Source organism: Myotis davidii, unplaced genomic scaffold, assembly GCF_000327345.1.
Source record: "Myotis davidii unplaced genomic scaffold, ASM32734v1 scaffold962, whole genome shotgun sequence".
Classification (NCBI taxonomy): domain Eukaryota; kingdom Metazoa; phylum Chordata; class Mammalia; order Chiroptera; family Vespertilionidae; genus Myotis; species Myotis davidii.
This window is the reverse complement of record NW_006295559.1, coordinates 4,599,568-4,611,089: the sequence shown is the minus strand read 5'-3', so window position 1 is coordinate 4,611,089 and position 11,522 is coordinate 4,599,568. Positions and strand designations below refer to the sequence as shown.

The 11,522-nt window shown below is 40.6% G+C and overlaps 1 protein-coding gene across 1 annotated transcript; it reads right to left on the bottom strand.

Annotated features, from left to right (window-relative positions):
• Window positions 1-1,500: 1,500 nt before the first annotated feature.
• Window positions 1,501-11,522, bottom strand: METTL6 (methyltransferase like 6). Its single transcript, XM_006770188.2, has 5 exons — window positions 11,278-11,522; window positions 10,537-10,668; window positions 8,709-8,879; window positions 3,061-3,202; window positions 1,501-1,866 (listed from the first exon to the last, which is right to left on the bottom strand). Exons 1-5 carry the CDS (start codon window positions 11,500-11,502, stop codon window positions 1,685-1,687), a joined length of 852 nt encoding a protein of 283 aa, XP_006770251.1. The 5' UTR covers window positions 11,503-11,522; the 3' UTR covers window positions 1,501-1,684.

The following is an 11,522-nucleotide window of genomic DNA, read 5'->3' as shown; positions in this document are numbered from 1 at the left end:
CGGGACTCTTCAGTCTGCAGGCCGACGCTCTATCCACTGAGCCAACCCAGCTAGGGCTATGCTATTTCCTATAGTACTGCTGAGCAGCACTCACTTCCTTCCTGGGGCTGTTTTCTGTCTGTGAAGACTTTCACTCTGTAAGGCCCATGAGCATCTATCCTATAGGTCCATCTTCTTTAAAAGTTGATTTCAAAGAAAAAAACACTGCAAAGGACAGACTCTGTACTATGATCAGTTTTGCTCTCACCTAGTGTAGCCATCTTCCAGCCTGCAATAGAAGGAGAGAGAATATATAAAGCAACAGGCCAGCAGACAAGACAGGAGTTCCTCTTGCTTCCCCGCTCCTAGGCCCCTCCTAGAAAGTCAAGGACAGGTGGCAGTTAGGATGTCCACCAAGCTTCCTGCCTGAGACCCACTGCCAGGACTTACTCCAATTGTGCAGAAAGCTATGACTATTACCCAGCCCCTCCCACTCAGACCCCTTCTCTTCAGATGCGGTTGGGGTTTAAGGCCCTGGATTGCTGCATGTATAGTCCAGTCAATATGCTCAAGACAAATGCTCTCATAAACAGCTTCCTCCAAAAAGTGAAACCAAGGGCTAACTAAAGGATCACCTTTAGTTAGCAGGCCAAAAGAACTTGGGTTATTTTTCATACAGTAAAAGTCATTATAGGAGAATGTTTGGGAACAGGTCAGCAGACCAATTTCAGGATTTTCCCCTATTCTACCAAATACTAGCTATGTGATTTTGGCCATGTCAGTCATTTACTTCCTAACCACTATGTCCTCATTTCCCACAGGGAGGTGGGGCAGATCATCCACCCTATTTCTGGAGAAACTGCGTTGGGCAGATGAGGGGAGGAGAAGGGCCAAGGTGGTGGCCTTCCCTTCTCTCCCTTGGGGTAGTGTGGCAAAGACTGGCCCAATTATAGAGGTCTTAAGACCTGGCCAGATAGCTCCAGTTGGTCAGAGTGTTGTCCTGATACCCCAAGGTTGTGAGTTTGATTCCTGGTCAGGGCACATACAAGAAACAACCAATGAATGCATAATTAAGTGGAACATCAAATCTATGTCTCTCTCTCTCTCTCAAATCAATAAATTAAATTTTTAAAAATTAGGCCGGGAGCCACAGTGCGTTCTTGAGACACAGCAAAGTAGCATTTGTGGAACACTGGTCTTGAAGAGACACATGAGTGAACTGAAGCGGAGAAATATGAGACACTAGAAAAAGAGAAGAACAAACCTTCAGGCTAAAAATACACATGGATATGTTATTTTGCTCTGTTTGGCCTAATTTGTTCTATGGGGTTGTCGGACATGCTGCGCGTGTCAGACTCATGTAACATAAGAATAATAAAGATCTCTAAGTGCAAGAGGGCCCTTAAGCTTTCCTACAGGGACTTTTACAGTCAGACAACATGGCTCAATTACACCATAAGACTTCCTTTACTTTTTAGGCCTTGCAATTTTATTTGCTTTTGCATTTCTATAATACACACACACACACACACACACACACACACACACACTCTTTTTTGTGTTTTTTTTACACGCTACTTTTTAATATAAAAGTGATATATACTCATTGAAGAAGTTAAGATATAAAAATATAGAAAATAAAAAGAATGACATTAAACATTCCTCTTCAAGGGGAGGCATAAAAGTCAATCTTGTGAAAGAAAGGTCAGGACCTGTGCCCTGGGCCCAGGGTCACAGGAGTTGGGCTCTTTGGAGACTTTCGGAATTTGCTCTGAAGGAAAACTCTTGGCACACAGAGACCTTCCTTTTTGTTCACCGTCTCACGAAACACATACTCATTCACCACTTCTTCATAACCCGAGTCCGTAAAGAGCTGAGCCAGGAATTCTGTAAGACAGCAGATCAACAATGCTCGGTGCTGGTGTCACTACCTGTGCTTTGCGGTGGGGTAAGGACTCCCTAAGGGCTGTAGGGCTGAGACAGGTTTTTAAAAATGTAATGAAAACGTCAACATGAAAATGTAAGGTTTTGTTTTGGGAAGTAACACATTCCTACTTTTCTTCATCTTATACCCAAATAGAACCCCCCCTCCCCCCCAATAAAAATGTAATTGGGAAAAAAGTTTAAGGACAGCCTGGACTATGCCCACCTTGCCCTATTATGAGTCCCCAAATGCAAAAGTCTGAGTAAAAAGCAGCAAAATTCCAAACTGGATGTATTAATACAAAGTGTGCATGTGTTCAATTTGTTTAGATCAAGCACCTCATCGATCCTAATATGAAAGAGGAAAATCTGTGACCAGTGTTGGGGAAAGAAATTACTTGGTGGTGATATACCCCACAGAAAAGAAAATTTAACCCAAATAACATGTCACTACATGTTAAATGAAACAAATAACATTACAACAAATTTTTAATTTTCAACTGACATTTTCTATGATTCTGCAGTTTGAATGGTAATCATTCATTTTTTGTTTGGAATCCAAAAGAATATTTTATTTCAAGAAATACAAATGTTTGTAAAAAAACAGAGCTTAAGAAGGTAATTTATCTTATGGTCCATTATTAAATAGGTTTAAAACTCATGTTCAAAATGCCCAAAAGACTAAAATAACATTAAGTGTTTGGATGTTTTTAATTTAAACATGACTTTTTAAGGAGCCCTCTATAGCAAAATTGTGCATTTAAATACAGATCTAATCACTTTTATAGAAAAATGTTTTTTTTGTGACCTGGGAGAGCAATCACAAGGCAATATACTGTCCTATTTCCTTTATTTTTGACTGAACAACGTGAAGAAGACCCTGAGTTGGCCCCCCCTTTCCAGCAAGTTCTGGTAAGGGTATCCACGTGGCACACCAGCCTGTCCGTTAACCCAGGTCAATTAGACACCATCACCAGAGGAGGCTTGTGAGCTCACCACAGCCACGGGCTGTGTCTATGCCATCCTAGGTTCTAGGTAAGGGGCACGTGTCAGAGAGCTTGGCATGTGTGCCAAGTACAGCCATCCCCATCCCAACCAGTAACACAGTGATAACGCAATCAAGTAAACACAAATGAAGACAGAGTCCAGTAATCTTACCGTCAGTAAAAAAATACGATCTGGTTCCATCTTGTCTAACATAAAAGTTCTCTCCAAGTTTGCTTCCAGCTTTAAACCTAAGCATGGCGTGATCATACAGTCCATAGTCACGAAACAGGACACTTTTGCCTGGTTTCAATACCTACAAAGCAAAAGCAGGGTGCATATAATTCTGGGGAACCCAGTCAAATAAAGCTTTATAGAGATGGATTCAAGCTAAAATAAAACCTGATTAATTTAGAGACTAAATTAACTTACATTTATGATAATTAGGAAAGGGGTGAGACTGAAATCCCCATAATATGGAGGGAAAGGGCCTGCTAATCTAAGGTGCAGCCAGGCCTGGCAGTATGCCCACTGAGGGACACTTCCTGAGCACTTACAAAAGTATTCTGGAAGGTCCAGTGTCACACGATTAAAATGTTAAAGATATTAAACGAAATAGTTGTATCCTCATGAAGGCATGTTCTTCCAATGTTTTATTAGCCATTTCCTAGCACAGTGTCACACGATTAAAATGTTAAAGATATTAAACGAAATAGTCGTATCCTCATGAAGGCATGTTCTTCCAACGTTTTATTAGCCATTTCTTTTTCGCGCCCGCACGTGGTATTTTGTGGAAGAGCCACACTCAAGGGGCCAAAGAGCCCCATGTGGCTCGCGAGTCGCAGTTTGCTGACCGCTGACCTAGCACATGACCCTGTAGTCAAACTATCTCTTTTAAAAAAGTATGTCATTTTGGCTTTTACTGATTCTGGCTGGCTTTCCTCATTCTGAGTCTCAGCTCTGATTTCACTGTGCTACAACTATGGACGGCTTCCCCACCATGCTAACACCTGACATATGCCCAGCCCTGTACAGCTTACCCGACATTGTCTCACTGGATCTTCACCCAATTCCGAGAGAAAGGAAGCAGTGTGATTATCCTCCTCACGTGAGATGAGGAAACTGACATCAGAAGAGGTAAGTGATTTACGATCACACATCAGCTACTAAGTGGGGGAGTCAGGACTCACACTTGGGTCAAAAGGCATGTTAGCCCTTGTGTGTGTGTGTGTGGGGGGGGTCATTCCAATGCCATTGACGCTACTGACAAGAAAAGAGGGGCTACGAGGGGAGGAGTGTTCTTCCCACGCTGTGCTGCGCTTCTCAATGTGAGGGGTGGACCAGGCAAGTGCAGGAGTGTAGGGTAGGGGTTCAATGTCTGGCCCAAGTGGGAACCCTCACTAAAGCCTTTCAGAGATAGGCATCACAGGGTGGATGTCTCAACAACTGGAAGGTAAGATCAGCAGGGAGTGGGTATAACTGCTCCTATCTTACAAAGCAAGTAACCATAGGCTTTCAGGATGAAGAGAAAGTGGTACGCACTAACACTTTTATGTGAAAATTCTTTCAAACTGCATTAATATTACCAAATTAGAGTGGACTTCAAAGGGGGCACTGATTTTATTAACTCCTACTCTGACCCATGAAATCAACAAGATAATTAAGACATGACATATACTACCTATTATAATAGATATTTGACATAGTTTGATGTTTTTCTTCTTTCTGAATAGAATATAAATAAAGTATTGTCCATAATACTTTCAAGTGTGCTAGCAGATTCTCTCATTTAGTAATTTCTTATCAATACTAGCATGCATTTTAACTATTGTCAGTAAGAGGCTCTTGGATAAAAACATTCTTACCTTGGTCAAAAATGCTAAGTTTTAAAATGTGAATAATTGAGAGGGAAAATTTCTGAAAAAATTAGCTCATATGAGAAAGACTTAGTCTCCATTTCAGAAGAAAGGAATGCTATATGGGACCGTGGAAAAAGCACTCATTCAGGAATTTGAAAATCTTGATTCATATCATAATTCTTCCATTAACTAGTTGAATGACCTTGAGCAAGTAATTTCATGCCTCTGTATATGTTTTCTCGTCTGTAAAATAATAATTATGATACTCATGCCTCCTTTAGCCACGGCACTGTATAGTTAAACATGGCATTTCCCAATGTTAGGATCTTTTACTCCCCCAATAACTCCGAGAAGTGGGTAGGTTAGGTCTATTATAGCCACTTTACAGTAACTTAGGCTCAGAGTAAAATGATTTGCCTGAGTTTTCAAGACAAGTTGGTGGCACAGGTAGAACAAAATCCAAATCTTCCAATGACAAATGTGGTCTACTTTTACTTCACCATTATATTCCAAAAATAAGGTAATTCAACTTAAAGGTTTTCTTTCAGTTTAAAATTATGTGGTTTTAAAAATTCTCCAGTGTTAACATCTTGGAGTAATTATATCTACCTTACAATAGCTTTTGTAATTCTTTTAATATATATTTTTAAAATTTTATTTTAATATATTCTTAATTAGATGACTATATTATCAGAAAGTAGTAAGTTTTGTTTCTTTCTCATCCTCAAATCTTGTCTTTTTGTGGTGACTAGGACCTCTGCATAATGATGCGAAGTATTGGTAGTGGGCACCCTCAGCCCCATAAAGTTCCTGATATTCCATATTCTGCCCTAACTGCTACCTAACGCCTGAAGCCTTCATCAGTGAAATCACCAGTATCTGCAACCTCTTCTGAACGTTCTCTTCATTCTTGTGCTCACAGAAACCTCAGTCCCGATGACACTTTTCCCTGCAACCTCTCAAGTCATGGCTGTGTTTTCTCCCACTACCCTGTACCACTGGGCTGGGAGACCTAGCTGGTTTCCTCCCTTGCTCCTCAGTGCTATTTTCTGTGCATTCTCCTTCCTCCTCCCTGAAACCCCCGGCTCTGAATCTCTTGTCATCAGACTGTATCACCCATATCCCTTACTGATACCAGTGTCTATTAGTTCCATGGCCATATCCCTTCATTTCATGACAAATATATCTTTGGGTTTTACTCTCTTATTCTCAATACTATTCCATTCTTAATTCTGGTCAATTCAATACACATGTGCATTATCCTTCCAAATATGCTGGCTTCTTAACGATTTGAGCTTCTCTTTCAAAGATTGTGTCCTCCACCCTGCTTAACCCCCTCACTCCCATGATAATGTCCTAACATTTTGTCAGCACTAAAGTGTATAACCTCCCCATATTCTCAAAGTCATCCAGGTCAATCGTTGACCATCCCCACCATCTTAGTTCTCTCTCTAGTTCCCCATCTTTAATAATCCTTCACCCTCATCCGAACCTTCAAATCAGGTGGTCCTACTATCTCTTCTCTAATGTCCTCTACTCCCTGTTTACCAAGCGTAAGTTTCATGCCCATTTATTGGTATGTGCTGGGTTCTCATCTGCTCAGATACCAGGAACAGGGAAAGGAAAGGTTAAGGAGGAAAAAACCCCCAAAACCTTACAAAACCTCAGAGGGCTAAAACCAAGGTGGCAATATCTGAATATTTTTAAAAAATATTGTTTTTAAGTGCAAATAATTATTCCCTAACAGGTTTCAAGTGTCTTAAAATTTCTACCTCACTACTCTTTTAAAACAACTAAAATCAGGGTAAAATTTTAATGTAGAACTAGCTCTAAATACACAAATGCAGTCATACCTAGCATCCACCTTTCAACTTGCTGAATGCTCTCCTCTCCCTTTGTAGAGCAGATCGACTGAAGCCCAGGACTCACTGAGTAGGTGAAGCTCACAGGCTTTAGATCATGCACACTTGTACTTTAGTGTCCCCAGGTGAGCTGGCTGCAGAATTACCACTGGTCACTTGTGTTTGTTCCCAAACTTGTTCATGCTAATTGTACTTAGATTTATAATTATACTAGAGGCCTGGCGCACAATATTCATGCACAGGTAGGGTCCCTAGGCCTGGCCTGCAATCAGGGCCCATCTTCCCTGGCTGCCGGCAGCTGGCCTCGCCCCTCACCCTCTGTGTGTAGGGCAACTGGTGGGGCAATTGGGGCCCCGGCGCCGCCCGCGTTTGTTCACCGCCACCCACCTCTGGCTCCCCATTCCCCATCGGGCGATCCCCTCACCCTCTGTGTGTAGGGCAACTGGTGGGGCGATTAGGGCCCCGGCGCCACCCATGTTTGTTCACCGCCACCCACCTCTGGCTCCCCGTTCCCCATCGGGCAATCTGGGCCTGTAGGCTGGGGGGCAGCTCCTGCATTGAGCATCTGCCCCCTGGTGGTCAGTATGCATCAAAACTGTCTGGTCGATTTGCATATTATGCTTTTATATATATAGATATGAGTATACAAACAATCTATACATATAAAAGCCTAAGCAGCCTTCCAATTGTCATGGACCCCTCGGGAGATGTCAGAGAGCCAGTTTCGGCCCAATCCCCACAGGCCAGGTTGAGGGACCTCACTGGTGCATGAATTCATGCACCGGGGCTCTACTGTAATATAAATGTAAATAGAAAACATTTTTATTTTCTATGAAAAGTACATTGAATACTTTGGCAAGATTTGATAAAGAAGTACTGAACAAATTGCTATTTGATTAGGTGTGTGAGTCAACTGTGAAAGTCTGGGTAAGAATGTAAGAGAGACTGTTCAGATTCCTTTCCAATTGCTTTTAAGTTCTTGATCCATTTTTAAAGAAACCAAACTCTATTTTATGTGTGGCTCATGTAAGAAAGATGACAAATGGTCCCAAACTCAAAGAAAAGGCGTTGGCTCTACATCTAAAGAGTGACAAATGAATATTAATATATTTTAAGTTACAATAACATGTTTAACCCTTTTCTGTCCACGACCAGGCGCTAGGAGCAGGGCCAACGTCGAGGCTGAGACTGCAAACCGGTTCAACATTCAATCCCGTCAATTAATTTGGACCAGACTGAATTCCAAAAACAAAATTGGACCGCAACGGGTTAAAGTAAGAATTTACCATATTTAGAATTTCTTGATTTTGTTGATTTTTTAAATTAATCAACATCATTACCAATTGACTGTATAGATAAGAGAGCCTTGTTTACAAAGTACCCTCACACATAATCTCACCTGCACCTCATGGTAACTCTGTGAGTGAGACACTTGTTTTACAGACAAGGAAACTGAGGCCTAGGGAAGGGAGCTGAGATGGTTTACCTTCAGTCGCATGACATACACGTGAAGCTTTACTTCCTGAGCACTGAGGCCTCCTGGTGGCCATAGGACTTTGGGTTCCCCCCATATGCATAGCAATGATGGCAGTAACAACAACAATGGCCGACTTTTAAAGAACACTTAATATGTTCTAGACATCATGCTAAGCACTTTATGCATATTTCATATATTCTCACCCAACCCCAATATCTAGGAAGTATTATCTCAACATTTCTACAGGTAATAAAACTGAGGCTCAGAGAAATAAAGGAACTTGCCTAAATAGGGAAGCCATATTTTGACTCTAGACACTGTGACTCCTGACTGCGTGCTCCTGATCAATGAACCACACTTCCTCTCACTTTGCAGCAGGACTCCCTACATCCCAGGTAAAAATCATCCTTGCTCCAAGGCTGGCCAATCTCTGAAGAGCAGTGATGGCCACCAGACAAATCGAAGTTTAGGGTGGATTTTTTTTACGCAGAATCCCTTTCCATACACAACCTACCTAATGAGAATGGGGGCTCTTCAATCTAGACTGTACATGAGCCTCAGAGAGAAGGTAAGCAAGAAGACTGGGATGTCCAACTCCTCAAGTGCAGACTCCAAATCACTAACCTTGTAAATGTTTTGTAAGACAAGGTGCATCTTATCAGGATGAACAGCAGAGAGCACAAATATCAGCAGGACAACATCCACAGACTCGGGGGGCACATGTTCCATAAGGTCATCTTTAGTTAGGTCGCACTGGAATACCTTGCATCTTTCTGTATCATATAAAGGATTTTGCTAAAGAGAGGAAAAATACAAAAGAATTTTAATGCCATATCCACGTTGATACATATAGAAAAATACAGCCTCAAAAGGAGATCCTGTTTCCACTTGTATACTACTGCACAGAGATCACTGATCACTTTGTTATAGGTAAAATGAGTAATGAACCATTTGCACATTAAAGAATGGAATATGCAATACGAGGGGCAAGATTTCCTTTTAACAAATCATTTTTAATTGAGGACAGAATATAGCCTATCACATATTCCAAATACCTCCAGAGGGATAATAATCCAAAACTGGTCTCTGCTTCCTTAATCCTCCTTTGAATGAATCATCAACTACAAAATTAAACTTATAAGAAGTCTTTCCAGCTCCCACAGTTCTCCTGGGTATATTAAACCTTGATGCAGCAAGCTAAATAAACCTAAATTCTTTTATTATAAGTGTGTTCCTGGTGCACTTTGGTTGGTGGGTTTAATGCTTTTATAAACGCATTATAAAGAAAAATATAAAACTTTGCTTTAATGTAAATAAGGGCCTGAATAAATAGAAAGTTACTGAATGGGAAGATTCAATACTGAAAAGACGCCAACTCTACCTATCATTCCACTTACAAATCCAGTGCAATCTCTACTGAATCCTAGTAAGTTTCTAGAAACTTGACATGGTAAATTTGATTAATCTGGAAGTGAAAATCTTTAGGAATAGCCAAGTTAACTTTTAAAAATGAAAAATAATGAGGGAGAAGTGTAGTACTAACATAATGTGGTTTGAGAATGGGAACAAATAGAGACTGGGAAAGAGGAATAAGTTAAACAATGATACAAAGAAACATTTTGGAATGTGGGACCTCATTACAGAAAATGGCTCATTTTCCAAAAGCTCAATGTCAGTGTGGAAAAGGGTCAATGGGAAGGGCAGGAATATTTTAGGCTAAGGAGACTTAAGGTACATAATGAAATATAAGATGTAGTCCTTGATGAAATATAGCTATCAAAAACACCTGGGACTATCTGAGGAAATCTGAATCTGGATTGGGTATTAATGACATTAGGGAATTAGAGTTATTTTTGTTATATATGTGTTTTGTGGTCATATAGAGAAAATCCTTATTGAAAATGTATGCAAACATGTTTAACAGTGAAATATCTGTAATTTAAAACAGTTCACACACAAAAAAGTCTATAAAACAAATTCAACAAAATGCTGGCAATCATCAAATTTGGTATAAGCAGTCTGACTCATGTTGCTCAGTGGTTGAGCGTCGAACTATGAACCAAGAGGTCCCCAGTTTGATTCTTGGTCAGGGCACAGGGCCAGGTTGTGGGCTTCATCGCCAGTAGGAGGCAGCTGATTGATGTTTCTCTCTCATCAATGTTTCTCTCTATTCCTCTCCCTTTCTCTTTCTCTAAAATCAATAAAAAGCTATTTTTTTTAAATTTTGGTATAAGTATATGGGTGCTGTTATGGTATTTCTTTCTACTTTTCTGAATAAAGCTATTTTTCTATAAGTATTATATATGTATGTAAATGGAAAACTACTTTTTTTATTATCATAGCTGTTCAAAGTACAGGGAGAGAACAGAAATTGGGCAAATGGGTATAAAGGGCAGGTTAAACAAATCTAAAAAACCAGAAACATAAGAGAATACATGGATGGTGCACCAACCTGGACATATTCAACTGCTCTTGGAGAAAAATCACAGGCATAAGCAAAGATATTCAGATCTTCTAAAAGTGGGAATAAACAGTTCCCAACCCCACAGCCAGCTTCAAGTACAGTCAATTTTTGATCTTCAAACTGAGGAAAGAGAACCCAAAGTTAGAGTACACTACGTTTGCATAATGAAGAAATAAACCAAACTAAAAGGTCCAGAACATGTAAGACAAGGTCTCTGCCCTCAGAGACAATAAATAACTGATAACCCAAAGCTAATACCGACATCTCAATTTGTCATCCAACATTGGGTAGTTCGGTGTGGAGAAAACACAGCATTAACAGCTCAATCCAGACTTTCCCCCTCACGTCTGTTTTCTATCGTTGGACAAATCAGTTAGACAGCTTTGTCCCTAATGTCATCAGTAAGTGGGGTTAACACTAATGCCTGCTTTACACTGCTATTACAAGGCTTAAATCACAGATGTGAAGTTCTAGAAAAGGGCATGGTCAAGTGATTATCATCATTATGAATCTGTCACTGAAGTTCTTCAGTATTCGTCCCATCCATGGAAAGATGGCCGGTTCAATTCCCAGTCAGGGCACATACCCAGGTAGTGGGTTAGATTCCCAGTTAGGGCACATTCAGGGGGCAACGGATGGCCATTTCTCTCTCTCCCTTCCTCTCTCTAAAATCAATTTTTTAAAAATTTTAAATAAAGAAACAACAGCTCAAATAAGGTGTAGCATTACCTCCCTACATGATCTGAGCTCCTCAAACTCTCTGATGGTCCAGTGTCTGTCTTTGAAGAAATTAGTACTATTTCTTTTGTAAAAAAGATCCCAGTTCCTCTGAGCCTCTTTTTCCAGTTTTTGTTGTTTAAAATCAGACACTAAAGTTTGGTCCCTTTTCAGCTTCTCCTCTTCTTCGGAGCTGAGGATCCTTGCTGGCAGCCCCTTCCTTTGCAAAGATGCCATCTCATCAGCTGGTGGTAACA

Coding starts and splice junctions, on each gene's coding strand:
- METTL6 (XM_006770188.2), bottom strand. CDS start 11,502: ATGGCATCTTTGCAAAGGAAGGGGCTGCCAGCAAGGATCCTCAGCTCC. Junction 3,203..8,708: donor TCTTACAAAACATTTACAAG/GTTAGTGATTTG, acceptor TTTGCTTTGTAG/GTATTGAAACCAGGCAAAAG. Junction 1,867..3,060: donor ATCGTATTTTTTTACTGACG/GTAAGATTACTG, acceptor GCTGTCTTACAG/AATTCCTGGCTCAGCTCTTT.